The following is a 22,129-nucleotide window of genomic DNA, read 5'->3' on the forward strand; positions in this document are numbered from 1 at the left end:
TGGATCAGAAGTGGGGAGAATAAGAAAATTCCCTGTTGCTTATTCTACAGTTACTCATTGGATAAACACTTCAGGCTGTAGTTATCCTTTATAAGAAAAGTATATGAACATGACTTTTAAGGAATATATAAAATGTCTCCACATGCATGTGCTTCCTCCTGTACTCATCAAGAGATGGGCATGAGTTCTCCCCCCACCCCCCGAAGCTACAATTTGTGGTAGTTAACATGACCATTTTTGTTAATGAATCAAAAAAAGATCCATTGCCAAAACATTTCTTAAACATTTATAAATGGTGTCATTTATAAAATGTATAAGATGTTATCTGAGGCACGGACTGGAGGCTATAGAGTGTGGGTGGGAAGTCAAGGTAGGGTGGGACCACATGGAGGGGAAAATGTCAGCAGCCACCAAACTAAGTTAGCTGTTATCTTTCCTTCTTTCACATTTCAGCCAAACACACGCTTTCATCCTGATCTCAGTCAGGCTTTCTCTCAAGCAAATTAAATTGATTTGGTTGGGAGTTTCTTCCAAGCGAGCATGCCTAGAACTGTAGTAAAACCTCAGTGGTTTTAAAAGATCATGTTTGTTCATACTGCCATCAATAGAAGAGTCACATGATAGTCAGTAAGCTCCAAAAATTAGAACAGTGTGTGTTAAACACTGAACTGCTTTCTTGCATTCTGGATATTTGTTCTTAACAGGATGTGGGAATCATGGTCCCTTGACTGTTACAGAGCTGAAGGCCGGGAAAATGGGCTGAATGGGAGTTCAGCTACTAGCTTAAATTAGTGTTCTCATTTCTTTTATAGTTCTCCCGGTGGTTATAATGTTAATGCCTATTGGCAAAATGCAGTTTGCTTCAGTAGCTTCAGTATTTTGCAGCTTTCTGTTTCTCATTATAAGCTTTTATTGTAGCCCTGAGTTTCATCCAAGGATATCGTATGGTGATGATGAGAATACTTCCCCAGTACCCTGTTTCTGATCACATATGATCATGTATTATGAGTGCCTGTTTTGGAACCTATACACTGGTTCCACAGTGTTTTCTACTGTGGAAATCTGAAATGGGGCCCCCTTATTTCATGTAAGGAAATTCAAGCTTCTGGCAACACTTAAGCATCTGACGCTTCCAGCAACTAAATGGGATAGAAATAAGTGACCAGAGAATCCAAACTAACCTGGCATGCCAGTACCAAGGCAGCCAGCCAGACCGGGCAAGACACTGACAGACACATTAACATCACTTCACCAAATATCTTGCCAAGCAACTTGCCAAAAATATATAATGAATTATTTAAGTATATGGTGATGGCAGCAAGAGTGATATATGCAGCAAAGTAGAAAGCAAAGGAACATCCAGATTTAACTGAATAGATGGATAAATTAACAGAATATGCAACAATGGCAACATTAAAATGCTTAATAGATCAACTTCTGAATTTTATGAAAAATGGAATAACCATATAATCAAAAATCAAGAATAGAAATACAGTATTAAAATATAGGTAACAAATGTTTAAGAATAAATGTTAAAGAAGTTAATACTTGAAATGTAAGTTGTAACCCTATTGTTTATGTTTCTATGTTAATGTTTCTATGTTTGTATGTGTTGTGTTGAAAAATAAAACTTTAAAGCCTCAAACAATAATTTTTAAAAAAGTAAACCCTATGGTCTAATTATTTTTAAAGGACCTGGCTTATTATTACTTTGGAAGACTAACCAAAGAGACCCTGGTCAACCTGAGACCCTGGAGAGCCATTACCAGCCAGAGTTGACAAGAGTGTCCTTGATAGACCACTGACCTGATCCTGTAAAAGGCACCTTCAGGGAGAGGCCATGGCTCAGTGGTAAAACATCTGTTTGGCATGCAGAAGGTCCCAGGTTCAGTCCCTGGCATCTCCAGTTGAAAGGACCAGGTGGTTGGTGATGTGCCAGGTGGTTCTGCCTGAGACCCTGGAGAGGTGCTGCCAGTCTGAGTGGACAATACTGACCTGGAGGGACCAATGACCTGATTCTGTATAAGGACCAAGCCCTATGAGGAAAGGCTGAGGAAGTTGGGAATGTTTAGTCTGGAGAAGAGAAGGTTGAGGGGGGACATGATTGTTCTAAGTACGTGAAGAGCTGTCACTTAGAGGAGGGCAGGGAGCCGTTCCTGTTGGCAGCAGAGGATACGATTAGCAATAATGGGTTTAAATTGCGAGCAGAAAGGTACCTGCTGGATATTAGGGGAAAAAAAATTTACATTAAGAGTTGTTCAACAATAAAATTGTTGGCCTGGTACTCTAGTCTGACAAAGGAATTTTGCCAAAAATTGTCTGAGGCATCTTGTTTGGAGAATATCTGGGCTTGGATGACTTTTGAGGGAAAGTCCTCTAGTATTGCAAGGTCATATTTTTCTCTCATCATGGTTTCATTAAGCTTTTAAAGTTGTAGACAGATATGTATTTCCCCATTTTTAGAAAGTGTTCATTTCTAGCCAGTCCTGCACATGCTAGGCCAGTGCAGATAGCTACAGGAATATATTTTTGTTGTAATGTATGGTAGTATACTAAAAAATAATTTCAGATGTGATGCTGAGGATACATGGTAGGAACAGCATATCCTGGCATGACTGGAAGTCAGCATTAACTAAGCTTTTCATATGGTTGTCATATGCTGAACTGGCTTTGAGAAAACACAATCAGTAGTATTTACATGCCTCGTAATTTTGCTTTGTTTTTGACAAGGACCACAGCCATTTATTTATTTTATTGTTTAATTACAAAATGTACTACACAACAGCTTTCTGCCTTCATAAGGGCCATCGAGTGACATTCGATTGTCCAGTTACATTCAATTCTGATTTTGTCAGGGCCTCTCATAATGAAATGAAATGGAAAAAAAAAACTTAGATAATAACCAAATCTGATTTTAAAAATATGCTGGAATGTTGGCTCAGAACTTCTGACATGATTCCCAGTCATTGGGTTGCTGTATTATAAAACTGAACATTTTTAATGAAAAGGAGTATAAGCAGAAGTCTTTAAAGAGACCAACACAGAAGAACAGCATCAAGCCAAACAGTTGGTGTAACTGTATGATTTGCTCTGTCTTGATGCCTCTAGTAGTGCTAGGAAGTAAACTAAGTTTTGTACTAGGACATGTACCACATAACTCTATGAAACTGATTAAGAGCAGCTTATGCAAGATGTAATGCTTTGTTAAAGAAATGTGTGATAGTAATAAGAACCTTGTAAGTATGTGTTGTTTAACTACCTCTTATGTCAGGAATCATCAGACTGTGGGTTGGAGAATGTAAAACATGTGGCAGAAGAGACACAAAGATTGAGGGATGGATATTATCATGAGACAGGTGCAACCTTCCTGATTCACCAGCTATGGGTGGTAGCAGACGATCCTCATTGATTCACATTAGACTTGTAGGCATCTGCTGTCATTATTGGATTGCAACACCATACGTCTTCACCTGATTTGGGAGCAGCTTTCTCTCATTTGGTTTATGATTTTAGGGGGGGACCAGAGATATTATCAATATATCTGATTCTCACCATGGCACTATCTATGGATACTTAAATCCAGAGATTGGAGCCATGAACAGACAAGGAATATTTTTCTACAAACCTAAGGAAAGCACCATGTTTGCAGAAAAATCTGAAATCTTAAAAAAAAAAATTAAGATGCCACACAACTTACCTGGGTTCAGCAACAGCTTCCACATAACTTGGCTGGGCCTGGCAGTGACCTCCACACAGTTTAACTGAGCAACTTATTACTGCATGACCTTTGCAACTTAGCCAGACTTTTCCCAGGGAGAGGCTGCCAGGGGGAGGGAAGGAGGGAACACTGAAAGGCAGTATGATGTAGTGGTTAGACTGTTGGACTGGGGTCTGGGAGACCCAGATTCGAATTTCCATCTTGCCATAGAAGTTGCTGGGTGACCTTAGGCCAGTCACTCACTCAGCCTAACCTACCTCACAGGATAGTTGTGAGAGTAAAATGTAGGCGAGGAGAATGGTGTAAACTGCTTTGGGTCCCCATTGGGGAGAAGTGTGGGGCATAAATGAAGTAAATAATAAATAAAACTAAAGCCTGGGGGGCAGATGACAGAAAAATTGGTTAGTGAATGGGAAGGAGACAAATGGGGAGAGGATATGGGTTGCCAGGAAGAGAGAAAGAGGAAATAGTATTGGGAAGGGGATACAGGGGGGAATGAAGTGATTCCTCCAAGTCCTTGTGGGTTCTTCACTTGTGTCATTCTGTTCCCTATTTCTGTTGCTGGTGTACTAGTGGCCCAGTCCTTATATCTTTGCACAAAGTAGTAGGCCCCATGTAAACAATGGCATGCAACCAACCAGTGGAAAAGTATAAAGTTATTTCTTATGTAACAAAGACATGTGCAGTCTGTCTTTTGATTTTGTCAGATTCAAACGGTCACTAAGAAAGTGCTTGAACCTCAAGAAACTGAAGAACCAGCCAATGTTACAGAATCCATCTTTGCCATGATGAATGAGACAGAAGCAACTCCAGAACCCCAGATGGTTATTAAGAAGGGCCTTGAGTTTAAGGATGGAATGAATGTTTTAGGTAAGGAAATGGTTTTCTACCAGTATATATTGAACCTGATTCCCTTTATTAAATGTGGAACAGATTAGTTTTTCAAATTCTTTTTAGCTTAACCTTTGATTTAATTTCCTTAAAATAAACCGGATAGGTTGTTTTCTGTGAACATTGTTACATGAAAAGTTCACACATTCACACTCATTCTGTTGGAGAGAAGCTCCCCCACCCGAAGTTGTCCCTCCCAAAAAAGACCACCAACGTCTGTACATATTTTCATGAAATGTGATCAATGTATTTTTAAAATGTTTAAATATATCTCTTTTGGAAGCAATATAATGCAATATAACTGTTTGATTCAATATAGGACAGCTTCATGTGTTCAACGATTATGGAGTTTTAAACCACTAGTATCACAACGAGCAGCTAAACTCATATGCAGTTAAACTGATTACACTCCATGCCTAAATTTAGAGGGGAGTTTGGTTCAGCTCATAATTGTGGTGGCTTCCAGATAGCTGGAGTTCATTTTGAACACCCCAGTTTCAAAATTTGACTGTATTCTGTTAGGTCATTTATGCATGGGAGTTTTACCTGAGGTTCATTGCTCAGTGGACTCACACTTTTCTGTTGGGAATCTATATACCAGCAGTCTCCAAGCTCAAATCAAGAAGTGTTTGAGTCCTTGCCCCGTGAAATGGTTAGATATCCAGTGTGCTTTTATTGCGTAGCCATCATGGTATGTCCTGGTTTAATTTGGAGCCACAAGAGATAGCAGTTTTCATTTACTGGATGGTAAATCAAATATATTTGTTTTTTTCTTTATGGAAGATGTATGGAGTAGCCCATGGAGTCACAAATCCTTGACAATTTATATTTAATATGCAGTTCTCCCACATTTTTACTTGACTCCTAGGGATGATAACTAGTTATAATCAGTTACTATAAACCAAATACCACTTGCCTGTTAGGATTTATGACACAACACCTTGATTTCAGGATATAATTTGGTTTATGAATTAGGCAAAAAAAGTCAAGATTTTTTTTTCAACAGCAGTAGAATACATCCTTTTAACATGCATATGCATATCTGTGAATGTGAGGCAAATACATTCCTGTTTGGGGAAAAACATGTCAGTTTGTCATAACTGTGTGTTATCTAATCATTTAATAGAAGCTCAACTCCAAAATAATAACCATTAATCAGTTCCTATGCATTTCTGGTATAATTTAATAGCAATCTTTTATATATCTTATATGAAAAACAAAACAAAACATTGAATTAACATTGAACAAAATTATTATCTTTTTGTACAAAAAGGGATAATGTCTCTGGGGTTCCAGCAAGGTAGTAATAATATAAATTGCATTTCAGTTAGAATACAATGATGTTGCTTTTAAGATTAGATAATAACTTTACAGGAATGAGTATATGAGGTTAATGGAATTCTTCACTTTGATAAAGCCTCAGTACTTTCAATTCTAGTATTCTTTCAATAGGTCTCATTGGGTTCTTCATTGCTTTTGGCATTGCAATGGGCAAGATGGGAGAACAAGCCAAGATGATGGTGGATTTCTTCAGTATCTTGAATGAGATTGTAATGAAACTGGTGACCATGATCATGTGGTAAGTCTAAGTCCTCATCTTTTGAGACACACCAAATCCAGTTGTACTGTGAGTCTCATTTTGTATTTTATTCATTTTTTCTTTCTTTTTAATTTTTATTTAGGCCCCTGTTTTCTCCCTAATGGGGATCCACAGCAGCTTACAACATAATTTTCCCCTTCTCCATTTCATCCTCACAACAACAACCTTGTAAAGTAGGTTAGAATAAGAGTGAGTAATCAGCCCAAAGTCACCCTGCAAGCTTCCATGGCAGAGTAGGGATTTGATCCTGGTTCTCCCAGATCCTAGTCTGATATTTTAACCACGGAAAGCCAGTGTGGTGTAGTGGTTAAGAGCAGTGGTTTGGACTCTGATCTGGAGAACCGGGTTCGATTCCCCACTCCTCCACATGAGCGGCAGATGCTAATCTGGTGAACTGGATTTGTTTCCCCACTCCTACACATGAAGCCAGCTGGGTGACCTTGGGCTAATCACAGCTCTTAGAGGTCCCACCTACCTCACAAGGTGTCTGTTGTGGGGAGGAGAAGGGAAGGAGATTGTAAGCTGGTTTGAATCTTCCTTAAGTGGTAGAGAAAGTCGGCATATAAAAACCAACTGTTCTTCTATACATGCTGCCTCTCTAGTAATTCCTCTGCAATGACAGATTTTACTGTAGGTTTTAAACAAATACTATTTACATTGTAGTTTTTTTTTCCCAAATGTGTATCTTATGCTGCCTCCAAAGAGCTCATGGTAACCACATAGGAGTTACCCACTCTCTCACACACACACAACTCATGGAAGAAACAGGAGAGAAACTGGCTGACTACCTTGAAGTCACCCAGTGATCTTAACAACTGAATTGGGATTTGAAATCAGGTCATCCTAGTCTAGTGTGGCCAGGCACAGCCTGGCTATCAGTGGGAGATGGGGAGGGGACATGGGGGTAGCCATTGTTGATGATATGATGTCACTTCCCAGGCAAACACCTCTCTAGGCATTGCCAGAAACTCTATCATAAAACCATACAGTTTCTAGTGATTCCTAGAGAGGAAACCCCCAGAAGTGACATCATGCCATCAGCCCAACTGCCATTTTTTTAAAAAAGTCTCCACTGCTTGGAGTGGTGGTAGGAAACCAGAACCAGATTCAGGGGATCCCCTGCCTCTGGTGGGTCCTGGAAATCTTGTCCTAGTCTGGTATTCCATTCACTACACCTCGGCAGCTTATTGGACAGCAAAAAAAAGTCCTTCCTTAGCTTTTGTGTATTTAATTTAGTGCCCAGGGTAATGCTCATTTCAATTGATAAGATTCGCCTCAAGATCATTCTACAGCTGCTGCCCTTGCAGTAGAACTGGCACCCAAATCCAGCCCTTAGCGCTGATGTCGCTAGAGCTACTGGCACATCGTTCTGCCCAAATCTCTTGGTCATACTTGCTTAAAAATTATTTTTAAAGATTAATTATATATAGGGGAACATTTCTTCTATAGAGACAGATCCCTTTCTTCTGTAGGTGCATTATGTCCAGTTATTTATGGCTTCTCTCTAAGGAAAGATTCATCCCCTCCAGCAGCCCCAGTGATTTATGAAACTCTTGTGAGTACCATGAGAACATAAAACAAAGCTGGGCATCTGGTAAGGATGTTGTGTGAACTCTTCTTGTCAGGATTATTCTGAGTGAATTTTTCAGAAAGCAGACTGAATGGCACCTGAGGAAACGGTATGCAAAGGAGGGAAATGTGAGAGGCCTATAGGTAACTGATTGATTGCTGTTACTGGGGGATGTTCAGGTAGTTCATTGAAAGGTCAAAGGGAAAGCAGAGGTTCTTTCTAAAAATTCTCCACTCAGTTATCTTTTTGAGATGATTTGTCCAAAATGGAAGTTAAATATTAAAAAATAGAGCATAACTGTAGGGATCCCTATTATTGAGATCTTTTCCAATTGCTATCTCAGCTGGACTCCAGCTGGCTGTATTCAGCAACCTGTGACTGTAGCCATGGGGAGGCATGGGAGCACTGGATCTTCCTTTCGTTATATTTTTGAATTTATTTTAAAGAGTTGTACTCTTCATTTTTACTAGTTGGTCTTCAAGGCTGTTTATAAATAACAAATATCAAAACAGCAGTGAAATACATCTTTAGATCCCATTAGGGTTGCCAACCTCCAGGTACTAGCTGGAGATCTCCTGCTATTACAACTGATCTCCAGCCGATAGAGATCTGTTCACCTGGAGAAAATCGCTACTTTGGCAATTGGACTGTATGGCATTGATGTCTCTCCCCTCCCTAAACCCTGCCGTCCTCAGGTTCCACCCACCAGTGGCAAATCGGGACCTGGCAACACTAGAGCCTATCCCTCCAGAAGCCTGGGAAAACAGCTTTCATGTGTATGTTCAATAGTCAGGGTACCACCACAGAGAACGTTTTATTGCTGGCAGCCACCCAACTAATGAGTGGCTCTGGAAGCACCCAAAGCAGGGATTCAATGGGAGATGCGGACCAGCCTTCCATTCACCCTCAAGGGAGAGTACCAATTAAAACTGCACACCAGGAAGTGATGGTTCATGGCTTTGACCCGTTTAAAGAACAAAAAAAGCTTACTTCAAAAATATTATCAATTTATTTTAATGTCTCTCCATCATGCCTTTCCACTAAAAAGCTTTCTAGGTGGATAAGAGAATAGAATAGAAATTTTATTTATATCCCCACCCTCCCCTGGTTAAACTGGGCTCAGGGCGGCTAACATCATCGGTTTACATTACATTACATAAAAAACAATTTTAAAAGACATTTTAAAAAATGCTGAAATTAATACATTCAATAATAACAGACAGATAAAACCACAAACAACAAATAAAAATAAAACGACTGCATTAACACAACAGGAGAGCTTTTTAAAAAAAAAAAAAAAAAAACCAGCTAGAAATAATTAGCAATGAACAATACTAAAAACTACTCAGTCAAATGCTTGAGAGTATACAAATATTTCTAAATTTTCCGTCTAAAGGAGCTAGTAAACTAGTCATATTAATATTGCTGGGAAGGAGAATCCCTCGGAGAATGCCCTAGCCACTTGTCTAATGCTTGGAACTTTCGGCGGAGGGGTGTCCAAGGATGAGCTCAGATATATATTAGGGCTGCCATCAAGCAGTGAGTCTCCATACCCTTTAATGTCTGGATTTGTTGCTGGCATAAGCAGTTAAAAGTTTATTCTCCTGAGGCAGCCAGGCAACCCTTCTGCCTGCCTTGATGGAGTTGTCATCAGTTATAAATTGTCGTAGAAAGCCTGGCCTCAACTGTCTTTCTACTGCTTCCTTCCAAGAAATCATCAGAGCTCTGATCATGCTGCTTCTGGGACAGTGCTCTAATGGTGTTCATCATCAGGTGGTCAAGGAGTTAAGGGCTTGTTATCCTTCTAAATTTTGTAATCCTTGTTTGGAATTATAATTCTAAGAGTGACACAGATGCATAAATAGCTACACAATTAGCTCACACCCAGCTGTTGGTGATGAATAAGAATCAACTTTAGACAACGTGGTTGGGATACATTTATAAATTAGATAGCTTTTTCCCCCTTCAGATTTTCCGCACCACTACGCATATGAACCAATCAGCAGTCAGAATTGATTTTGGCTAGTAACTTTTGTCAGTTTACTTTCTAGGCTTAATATATTGTCAAGGATTTTTTCAGAAGTCACTTTTTCCTCTTCTGGTCTGCTAGATAATCCTTAGAAGCATGGACTTTTGTTTGAATTCTACTTAATATTGTGTATAAGGATCCTATTAATTCACACCGTTTTCTGCACTGTGTGATCAGGGTACTTTGCCATTGACTTGGGATTGTCACTTGCATCCAGAACCAATTCTTCTTGGTCAATAATGAAGATCATGGGAAATTCCTGCAACAAACAAGTAGAGAGAGCGGCCGTGGTTATCAGGCCTAATTTGATAAGACTCCCATTTCAGTAGTGAATAATGTCGCTGGGCAGAAACCAGTTCACTGCTAATAGACAGAATTTATAAAAACTCAAATGTGGACTTTATTATCACTTTACATGAATATTTAGGCAAGGTTTTTGTCAGCAACATTACCCTGATTACATAGTCTGTACATCCTTCAGGCAACTATTATGAACGTATAAATGTGTCACGCCTCCCGGGCGTCGCCGTCGCCCCCGGGGTCTCTGTCCTGGGGAAAGGCCCGGCCGGAGGAGCCTCCTCGGCTTCGGACCAGTCCGAGGGGGAATCTGAGCTGGTCTCCCCCTCGGAAACAGCCAGGATGACGGGAGACAGCTCCCTCTCTCCCACCTTCCTCCTGCTGTCTCCCGACGAGGCTCCTCTCTGGCCTTATATCTCCTCCAGGCCAGAGAGGTCCCGCCCCTTCCTCCTCCAGCCCCGCCCCCGGAAGTTCCCTATAAAGGCGGCGGGTGGTCACGTGGCTGCCGGTGAGGCCACTGATCGGCGCGCCCTCTCCTGCCCCGCCTGGGCTCGCCCGACACTCAGCTGTTGAGCGGGGCGGGGTGGGGTGGCGCGCCTCTGTCGCGCCGCGGCCGGTGCTGGGGCCAAGCGCCCGAGGCCGCCATCTCCTGGGGGCTGCGCTTCCGCATTGCCTCGTTCAGCCCCTGGGGAGGAAGACAGGGATGAGCAGCCGGCACCGGGCCTGTCCTCCCAGGGCCTGGCTTCCCCGTCGCCCGTTTCCCCCCCCCCCCCGAGGTGAGTGGCCTTTGCTCGGCAGGGTGGGTGGGGGGCTGGCTACGGCCCGGGCAGCCCTGAGAGGGGCTCGTCCCAGGACAAAATGATAGGGAAATATAGGGATACTTGAAGGTAGAAGAAGAGCTGGTTTTTATAACCGATTTTCTCTGCCTTGAAGGAGTCTCAAACTGGTTTATAATCACCTTCCCTTCCTCTTCCCACAACAGACACCTTGTAAGGTAGAGTTCAGAGAGAACTGTGACTAGCCCAAGGTCACCCAGCAGGCTTCATGTGTAGGAGTGGGTAAATAATCCTGGTTCACCAGATTAGAGTCCGCTGCTCATGAGGAGGAGTGGGGAATCAAACCCAGTTCTCCTTATTAGAGTCCACCACTCTTAACCACTGCACCACACTGGCTCTCTTAAGGTTTTGATCTTAAATCAGGTAATCAGGAAGCTCAACTCAATTTTTAGTGTATTTACGTTTGTTGTAAAAATGTGATGAGTAGATAAATGGGGTCATGCATTGTTTTGAGCCAACTGCCTCTATGGTGGCATTCCTGCATCCTTTCAAATTGGTTACCTTTTCTATTTTTGTCTTTTAGGTATTCTCCACTAGGCATTGCCTGTCTCATCTGCGGGAAAATCATTGCAATCAAGGACTTGGAAGTAGTTGCTAGGCAACTTGGCATGTACATGGTAACTGTGATCATAGGCCTTGTCATCCACGGAGCGATATTTTTACCTTTGTTGTACTTTGTTATAACAAGGAAAAATCCCTTCTCATTCTTTGCTGGCATCTTCCAAGCATGGATTACTGCTCTGGGCACTGCTTCAAGGTATTCAATCTGAAATGCCATATATTGGTATAGTTAACAAGGAGTTCAGTTCCATAGTAATACTTTGTTTACAATGCATACCCATGTGGCTCAAAATCGCGCTGCATGAATTTTAACCAGAAAGCATTAAGTTACTGGGTACTTTTAGAAATATAAATTATTTTATTTGGGGTTCTTTTAAAAAAAATCAGTTTGGATGAGCAAGCAATAATAATTTACAGTACATTTCTAAGAACTCTTCCCTAGGAGGAGACTTCATTGAATCGAACTGCATAGGATTCTGAGAACTTAAGGACTGCTGAGTGTTTAGGGTTGCTTTCTCAGAAAATACCCCATTACATAATATTATTAACAATTGTCACTAGCTAATCAGTTCATACCCCAATGTGCTGTATTTGTTTAAAAGACTAGATCCCCCCCCCCCAGATGTGCCATCAAAACCTTTTTGTGTATAACTTTTTTACGGGAAGTTGCTTACACTGAGTGTCATCTTACTTTCAGGTAAATATCGTATAAATCAGACAACACAGTCACTCTCCCATTGCTTCCCAACTTCTTTCACCCACCGTGCATTAGGGTTGACAACCTCCATGTAATAGCTGGCGATCTCTTGCTATTACAACTCATCTGCAGCCGATAGAGATCAGTTCACCTGGAGAAAATGGCCGCTATGGCAATTGGACTCCATGGCATTGAAGTCCCTCCCTTCCCAAAACCCCGCCTTCCTCAGGTTCCACCCCAAAAACCTCCCACCGGTGGCAAAGAAGGACCTGGCAACCCTACTGTGCATGCATGTATGAATATATCTGGTTCTCTTTGATGGTTACGGTTGCAACTTTTGAGCTCATCTGGCAATCTTCCTCTCAGAAGCAAATAACTTCTTATGTACTGAACCTCACTGGTAGCCTTGCCATGATGTTGCACTCTATTTAGGCCTTCTCTTCAGCACCACTGTAGCTCCTGGCTCTTCCTGGCCTCCATTTCCTACCTAAAGACTTGCAAGGCCAATATCTCTCTTCTGAATATCAGGCAAGATTTTTTTCCAGCTTTTCCAGCAGAACCCAGCAGCAGCATAGAGCCTCATTATGTTTCAGATTTCTTCCCCAGCAACCAGTTTTCACTTCCCTTTTTACTGGGGTCTTTCCTAGTTGACCTCTCCTCTGAGTTAGCTGGTTCCTATGGCTGGTTCCTATGGCAACTGGAACTAGTGAGCAGCCAGCTTTTTCCTTGGGGTTTTCTCACACAAGGTTCACAGCACCACTGAATAGCTGTTGTTCTGTTTGGTATTTTACGATTTGATATCCAGACAGCCTGTTTTCTACTGTTTTATGAGATTCAAGTTAGTTTGAAGTCAAAGGACAGCAGCACACTTGAAAAGTGAGAAGCTTCTCAGTTTAGGGATACCGTTTCAAATAACAAAAAGGCTGAGCATTGCCTGCCCATTTTCATTGGCTCAATATACTATATTCTTGTAAGAGCCTTGTTGGACTAAATGTCCGTGTAAATCTAGCAACAGTTTTCCTACTGTGGTCAACTAAATGCTCCCTGGGAAACCTTAAGCAGGGCAAGAGGACAATAGTTCTCCCCTACTGATGCCCCAGCAATTAGTATTCAGGGGCATACTGCTTTCGATCATGAACGCTCCATGCTGAACAGCGTTGTATAGACTGATCCACCATGTTTTTTTTCTAATCCCCTTTTAATGTCATCTAAACTAGTTGTCATGACCGGATATCGTGGCAACAAGTTTGTCATAGTCTTAGCACATCACACTGATGGGTAATTGCGCATGTGCAGATTCAAATCAGAGAAATGACTACATAAAAATATTTTTCAGCTCTGGCTCAACCCACTGAGAGCACCATGTAGCAACATGCTTGCCCAGGGTGGTGCCATGCTTCCCACTCATAATGAGGAACTTCTCTTAACAACTTGCATGAGCTGGGAGTAGAGCTGCCAGCTCTGGATTGAGAAATACCTGGAGATTTTGGGGGTGGAGCCTGAGGAGGGCGGGTCTTAGGGAAGGGAAGGGACCTCAGTGGTATATAATGCCATAAAGTCCACCTTCCAAAGTGGTCATTTTCTCCAGGTGAACTGATCTATGTCGCCTGGAGATGAGCGGGAGATCTCCAGCCACCACCTGGAGATTGCACAGAAAATATTTCTGTGCAAGTTTTGGTAGTATTACTATTTACACAGAAGTGTCTACATTTGGATACCACCTGGAGGTTGGCAACCCTAGCTGGGAGGGGGAATACATAACGATACATAGAATACATGCATGTGTGTAAAGTGTCATCAAGTCACAGCCAGCTTATGGTGACCCCAGCAAGGAGCTTTCAAGGCAAGTGAGAAACAGAGGTGGTTTGCCACAGCCTTCCTCTTCAGAGTCTTCCTTGGAGGTCTCCCTTCCAAGTACCAAGCCTGCTTAGCTTCCAAGATCTGGCAAGATTGGGCTATACCATGCTACCTTCCCTCCAACCGTAGGATACATAGCAAAGTTTAAATTTCAGACACAGAATTCAGGGAACCTGAACAGCATATCAGTATAACACTGTTCAATCATTGATTTTTTAAAAAAAAGGAAGAATGCCCTGGTGACAAGAAGGAGATATGGCTGTTGCAGGGAAAAATCCAAACATTCCCATCCACATGACAGCCATACAGGCTTTGCTGTGATCTTTCCCCAAATTTCTCAACAAAGCAGGTTTGAGAAAGATCGTAGAAAATCCAGGGAAACCTCGGGAGGTGCACAAATGTAATCAATTCGGATCATTATAAGAAAGCTAAGTACCTACCTTAGTCTGTATTTCGGTTTTGCTTTGTTTATATTTCTTTATGGTCTATATAAATTTTATATTTAGTTAGAGAGCCGGGGTGCTGTTTTTTTCTTCAACTAGTGTTTACACAGCACACGTATCAGATTGCTGAGGAGTACCTGGAGGTTGGCAACCCTAACTTCCAACATCAGAATCCGTGTCCATCACCCACGTGTCAATCACCCATGTACCCTATGTAATATTGTCCGATGGAGTAAGAATTTAATAGGTAACTTCCCTCTACCCCCTCTTCCTTTTTCTTGAATGATCAGTGCTGGTACATTACCTGTTACCTTCCGCTGCTTGGAAGAAAACCTGGGAATTGATAAGCGCGTGACAAGATTTGTTTTACCTGTGGGAGCCACCATTAACATGGATGGGACTGCCCTTTATGAAGCAGTGGCTGCCATCTTCATAGCACAGATGAATGGAGTTGTCTTGGATGGTGGGCAGATAGTCACTGTCAGGTGAGTTTCTTGCTCTGTGATGGGAGACAGTAAACGTGACTGGATTACCATTTGTTGTAATGCAGGCAAATGGGAAGCATTTTCATTAGGCTAGTTTTATTTAAATAAATCACATTAAAAATAGAAAAATTGATTAAAAAATAGAAATAAAATCCTTAAGCGCTATCTCGAAACACAAACATTTGCAATAATTGATATTCTTTTGTCATTCAAACAACTAGTGTGTTACTCAAGAACCATATTTCAAGCTCTGCCAGATGACTGTGTAGTATATAAATGCTAATAGAAATCTCTCTCTTTTTTTAACAAGCCAATGTTTTTCCCTTTTACAGTCTGACAGCCACCCTTGCAAGTGTTGGTGCTGCCAGTATACCAAGCGCAGGACTGGTCACCATGCTTCTCATCCTCACTGCAGTGGGCCTTCCCACTCAGGACATCAGCTTACTGGTTGCTGTCGATTGGCTCTTGTAAGTAATATGGACAATGTTGTTTCTTTGAGCTTTCCTGTAGTAGTGACCTACTGTCCTGCCCATGTTTCAGTTCCCTCACAACAAAGCCCTCTTGACAAGCACCCTTAAGTCAGCACCATGTTTTGTGCAACTGACAAATATGTATGCATCGGAGCATTCTGGTAAATGCAGGTGAATTGTTTCTGGTGTCGGTTTGTAAGATCGGAGAGAAAGCATGCAAGCTACTTCTACTCACAGTTCTTATATCTTGTTTCAAGGCCAATTCATATGTTACATATGCTTCCTGGGTGTGTGTGGACCCCATTTTGGTCAGGACCATGGTGCATTCCACCTTTCCCACTATACAATTTTCCTAACCTGAATGAGCCCCAGGAAGTCACTGTTTGCCCTGCTGGGGAATTTATGTGGAATGATGGCTACATGTAAACTTCCACAGCAGGGCAAATAGCATTCTCTTGGGCCATTTCATGTCAGGGAAACAGAATGGGAGAGGATGCTAAAGCTTCTTCTCCTCTTGCACCATGATCCTAGTCCAAATCAGGCCCATTCATTCCTGGGAAGCACAGAACTGTCAATGAACTTGTGATTCAAACTCCTTGTGGTAGCCATGAAGACTTTGTAACATATAAAGTAGACTTTAGTCTGCATTGTGGAGAATCATCTCTCGTACATTCTGAATTTATTTGCCCTCGTGGAATGGTACAAAGTTGGCATAATAGTGACAATTTGGCTCCAATCCCAAATGTATGCAATGTTGCATATATTAGTTATTCTCTGAGACACAACCACATCAGAACATCATTTGTAGAAGTACATATTTACCCCAGTGGACTAAGAAAGTATACCATAATCCTGACTTCACAGGAGTGCCAGGTCTGCATTTCACAGGTATGGTCGTAATTATGTGCTTATACATATAGTCTAGTCTATATGTTGCCTTAACCACCTCTGTTAGTCTCTTGCCATGAAAACCCCCACACATATGTTGCCTTATCTATAAAGGCTAGTCTTTTTAGCAATGACAGATGTCTGTATAGGCCCTTTTTCATCCCATGGAGTGTGGATTTTGCAGAACAGCTACATATTTGACCCAGCACTTCATTCTTTGGTCTACACTTCCTTGCCAAGTTCCTAATCAGCTGCATAATTAAGATGATTCCTTCCAGCCTTCTACAATAGCATATTGAACAATTCCCAGGAATGAATATATTGTGATGATTTATCTGTTGTTATCGCTAGCATACAATTCTGCCTGTTGTTGCTCAAATGCAATGTCTTTATCTAGGTATATAGAAACCACTGCTGTATATAGAAACCAGAATGGAGCTCAACAGCAGGTAGAGCTGACAAAAGGGGGGGAACATATTCCATGTTGCAGCAATATTTATAAAGTTATAACTCAAAACAGGAGGAAAACATAAGGATCCATGGCATGGGCCCATATTTGTATTTTGAATAAATGTTTATCTTGGAGCAAAAGCAGTCTTACAGCTAGTAGGCGGATGTTAAATGAGTGCATGTGGTTGTTTGTTGTTTCAAGGAAATGTCATCTTAAAATAAATTGCTTGACAGAGAAGCCCTGCCTGTATGGACAGACTACCAAATCATAATTTCCCAGCAGAAGCAAAGAGGACAGGTCTAAGGGCTTACTGTAGTGTTATCCAGTCCTGCTCAGTGTAAGACTAAGTAATGTTGTAGTAAAAAAGAAGAAGAAGAAGAAGTCCTCTAAAATAATTCCTGTGGTGAATTGAGGTGATGACATTTGCCTCTATAAAAAAAAAAAATTCATGAGTAGAGCAGGAGGTTCTCAAGGCAGCGGGGTGGGGGGTGGGGGCAGTTCAAGCCTGAAGAGGATCTGATGACACACTGTGATGACATATACTGTGGAAAAACAATAAATCCATATCTTAAGTGTTAGGTAAGAGTTATTTCAAGTTGAGTCACACAACTTTTCTTGAAGCTGATTTCAAACTAATTTGAATTTTACTGCTTTTATTGACTAGATAATAAAATAAGTTATATGGTACATTTAAGGCAAAATACTATAAATTCTTTATCTTTTTTACTTGTGAAGGTTACTTCACCCCTTAGATAAAAAGGCCTTTTGTGAATAGTTTTTTTTTTTAAATGAAAGGATCTTGTTGGCAATGCCTTCCGTGATAATTCCAGAGGGGTAGCTGTGCTAGTCTATTGTAGCAAGGCTCACCTAGGGTTGCCAGCTCTGGGTTGGGAAATACCGGAAGATTTTGTGGGTGGAGCCTGAGGAAGGCAGGGTTTGGAGAGGGGAGGGACTTCAATGCCATATATTCCAATTGACAAAGCAGCCATTTTCTCCAGGTAAACTGATATCTGTCGCCTGGAGATCAATTGTAATAGTGGGAGATTTCCAGCCACCATGGAAGTTGGCAACCCTAGACTCACATCATGGTGGAATAAATGTTGTTAGATTTTTAGGTCAGGTGTTACTGGACTTTTCTCATAGACAGACCACTTATACGCCTATTTTATAGGCAAAAGAAACTAACCCCAAACCCTGAGAGTAAAGAGTAATAACTTACAGTGGATCTTAAATATAGTTACATCCTTTAAGTCAGTTGATGTCAAATGGTTTAGAAGAGTGTGATCTTTTTTAGGATTGCACCATGTTCCCAAATGTATAGATGGTTGTTGTGAGACAAGAAGTCTAGATTCCAGTCTCATAATCCATTCCATGGACCATATTTTTTTTAATTGTCTAATTTGAATCACACATCCACACTGACTGGTCATGTGAATAACTTCATTATTTCCTTAGATTAGTTGTTTGGGGATAGTGAAAGAGCACTAAAAGAATACATGATGAACCTAAACACAAAAACAGTTTCCATGTACCATGATTCAAAATGGACTTAAAGGAAATCAGCTTGGTTTGGAGGGGGGGGGGACCCTTCTCCCAATGGCCACATGAACTGCTAGCACATAGGAAGTTACTTTATTTTGCAACTAAGAAGTAACTCATAATACTGTTTAAAGATCCAGTTTATAAACCCTTAGATTTTGTGCTATTATGTATAGAGTAAATAGCTTAGCCCTGACCTGGATGGCCCAGGCTAGCCTGATCTCATCAGATCTCAGAAGCTAAGCAGTGTCAGCCCTGGTTAGTATTTGAATGGGAGACCACCAGGGAATACCAGGGTTGCTGTGCAGAGGAAGGCACTGGCAAACCACCTCTGTTAGTCTCTTGCCATGAAAACCCCAAAAAAGGGGTCGCCATAAGTTGGCTGCGACTTGACGGCACTTTACACACAAGTAGCTTAAGCTAGAAGCACTTTAGAGAGAATGAGTAGCATCATGGCTTTTCAAATTCAATATGAAGAAAATCTTGCAAAAATGGCTACTCCATTATGTTAGAGAAGAAACCTTAGAAAATCAGCAGTTTAACAAAAGCAGGTTTTAAGGAATTACTTCTTTTTTTTACATTGCTTAGATCTTGGCTCAAAATTGCTGGAGTCTTGGGTTATAAATATGGTAACTGAAACGCCATAGCTGGAGAATATGCTGAATGTATTTTATCTTCTGATCTCTTTAGAGGGAGGATATAGAAAGGTTTTTTCTTTTTTTTTTAAACTTGGAAGTCTCTGAAAGTTTTTTAATGTCTTGCAGTTCTTCCAAAGTGGACAAAATGTGAAGCGGCATTTTAAAAAACAGTGCTATTTGCCAACAGCTGGAATTAATCCAGTGTCATCAGTGGTAGCCAAGAATGGTATACTTTTAAAAGAGGAAGCTGACAAGCTTAGCAAATGTCACAGGAAAGGTCTCCAATACAGAGATTTTATGCTTTGAGAACATGGATTACAATGAACAGACTTGTGTAACTTGTTCAGATTCATCTTCTAAAATACTTGCTGAAATACAGTCATCCTTGCAAATTTAGTATCACACTGGGGAAATGAAGGCTGAGATCCAGCCTGCTCTTCACTCATTCTTATCCAGTTCTCTTCCTTATTATAGCTCACACAGCTTTTTTAAACATATAGGTTCCATGATCCCAGATCATAGTCTTTTGTATGGTGAAAAGTAGGGTTGCCAACTCTGACCTGATAAATTCCTGGAGATTTGGGGGTGATATCTGTGGAGGGGGAATTTGGGGAGGGATTTCTCCTAGAATCTGTGGTATACCATAGAATTTGCCCTCTGAAACTATCATTTTCTCCAGGAGAACTGGAAAACCCAACTTGCAGGAAAAACGGCAAACTACCTAGTTTTTTCCAGTCCTCCCCACCCCCCGGCCGTTAAAAGATCTAGGGATATGCAGTTTAACTGCCCCACTACCTATTTCCATCATGACACACATTCACAGAACACACACAGAATACCAACTATCATCCTGTCAGTTTCTGTGTGTTTATCCTCCGTAACAGAAGTACAATAAGCAGAGATGCAAAGGAGAAAGTTTGAAAATAATTGTACATCATTCTGAATAATAACAGATAACCTAGGTATGGAATTTTGATCCCATCAGATTCTGAAAAGAAATGAAATATCTTAAAAAGGCATTTCGATTAGTCATTTCAAGGTTCATCTTAAATTATTATTGTTCATCTGCGTGGCTTCTATGCAGTCCCACATTGGGGGGACTGCGCAGGCACAGGCCAGCCACGGATAAGATTTGTCAGCTTCTAGCAAAATCGAAAGTGAGAGTGCTCCCCCTCCCCTTGGGGCATGTAGCCTTCCCACCCAATGGTCACATGACCCAGGGGGAGGGAGAACTCTCCCCTCCAATTCTCTTTCTGCCGCCATGGAGAGAGAACGTGTCTTTAGCTTCTCTTCATTATGGAGTCTATGAAGTCTTCTCTCTTCAAGAAATAATTAAGTCCGATTGTCACCGAGAAACTGACTTCCTCATGTAAGAGCTGTGCTACATCACTCAGAGGGCATTGAAGACTCAGACTGATCACTTTTACATGGAGTCCTCGGCGAGGTTACCTCCACCTTGAGGAAAATTCCCCGTTCGGAAACTCGGCAAGACATCTGAAGTACGTCTGGCCGAGACAAATCCTCCCTTTGGACCTCTAATTGGTGAAAACCGGACAAGTTTTCTTTCCCCCGTCACTCGGAACGCGGAGTCGCCTCGGCGCCGATCCGCGCCAGCACCACCTCGGTACCGATCGGCATCTAACTCACCTCGGCATCTGCCATCGTCGTCAATGTCTCTTGGCGCCGAGTGACAATGTCTATGGAGCTTGAGGATATCTCATGATTCCCTGGATAACCCCTCTGCTCCTGTTCAGAGCGGGTCCCAGGATGAGCAACAGCTCCACACTCAATTCCTTTTGCAGCCGCATAAGGGTGTTGCTCTTCCGACTCTGGACAAGCTGCGCCTACGGTCTCTCGGCGCCTACAGCCTCTCGGCACCTATGGCTTCTCGACGTCCACGGCCTTTCGGAGCCCACGGCCTCTCGGCACCCACTGCCTCTTGGCGCTCACGGCCTCTTAGCGCTCACGGCCTCTCGGCGCCTACGCTCTCGGAGCCTACGTTGCTGAGGCAAAGATCCCCCTGGAGACTCTTCCAACCAAGATCTCCTTCTACATTAAAGGATATGGTCCATTCCGAGTCCGATGCAACTGCTACTCAGGTCTCTGACTCGGAATTTCGCACCTCGCAACCCTCACCTGTGGACATTGCAGGAGATACTAAATCACATCCCCTCCGGTGGATGTGAGATTATATGTAGAATTGATCCGTCTGGCTAAGGGACACAGACTGGAGACTTTACCCAGAAAAGTTTATACTTCCAGTTCCATTGGCCTTCACATTTCTATTTCATGGCAATCATGGCCAGATATTAATATGCCCTCTGGGATGGAATTTCATCTCAAATTAGTACCCTACCGGAGGATCAACGCCCATCACACTACACTGCTTGGAGCATAAACATGACCTTCGACAGACAGCAGTTTATTGTGGCACGTCATGTTGTCGACCCTTCCAGCAAGGTAATGGCCTCGTCCATAGTCCTTCAGAGGCATTCTGACTTAACCAGCCCACCCTTCCGTATGACACTCAGTCATGTATCTAGCACCTTGCCCTTGAGGGCACCTCCGTTGCGTATTGGGAAACCACCCCTTGAGGGCACTTCGCTCTTCAGCGACTAAACGATGCCTTTCTTGATCGTCTCAAGAAGGATAACCACTAAGTCCTTGGGCATCGCCCCACTGTGCCAGCTTATAGCCAAGATACTTTGGCAGCCAGTCTTAACCATCCCGCCTATACAGGTACCAAGGTACCTTCCACCTCCATTCTCACTTCTGCCCAGCAGGATAGAGAGTTTTTGGGCACACCTAGACCCAGGAAGGGTCCTAGCCCATTTCTCAACTGCCTTACAAACCTAAGCAGGCATAGCTAGACGCTCAAGTGCTTTTCACAGACCGGTTATCTTATCGTTACAGTATATGACATCCATCACTGATGGTAATTCGCTTCTCAAAATGATAAAGCATGGATGCTTTATTGAGCTCGAGTCGCTGCTTCCCTACCTCTTTCCGGCTTGCACTACGTCACCGGCTCCCGCCCAACTCCTACAGGAGGTTCGGGAACTTCTACGAAAAGGGGCCATCCGGGAGGTCCCCTCTGAGGATTGGGACTACGGGTACTATTCCCATTTCTACCTAGTTGACAAAAAGAGGGGGAGCCCC

General features: G+C 42.1%; 1 protein-coding gene across 1 annotated transcript in view; it reads left to right on the forward strand.

Moving 5' to 3' along the window:
• The window catches only part of SLC1A2 (solute carrier family 1 member 2), a 48,937-nt gene that overhangs the window by 13,825 nt on the left and 12,983 nt on the right, over window positions 1-22,129 (forward strand). The window contains exons 4-8 of the mRNA XM_056850878.1: window positions 4,426-4,588; window positions 6,062-6,188; window positions 11,465-11,698; window positions 14,790-14,984; window positions 15,317-15,451. Of these exons, the coding sequence (XP_056706856.1) occupies window positions 4,426-4,588; window positions 6,062-6,188; window positions 11,465-11,698; window positions 14,790-14,984; window positions 15,317-15,451 (854 nt within the window). The remainder of the gene's footprint in view (window positions 1-4,425; window positions 4,589-6,061; window positions 6,189-11,464; window positions 11,699-14,789; window positions 14,985-15,316; window positions 15,452-22,129) is intronic.

Source organism: Euleptes europaea, chromosome 6 (assembly GCF_029931775.1).
Source record: "Euleptes europaea isolate rEulEur1 chromosome 6, rEulEur1.hap1, whole genome shotgun sequence".
Taxonomy (NCBI): Eukaryota; Metazoa; Chordata; class Lepidosauria; order Squamata; family Sphaerodactylidae; genus Euleptes; species Euleptes europaea.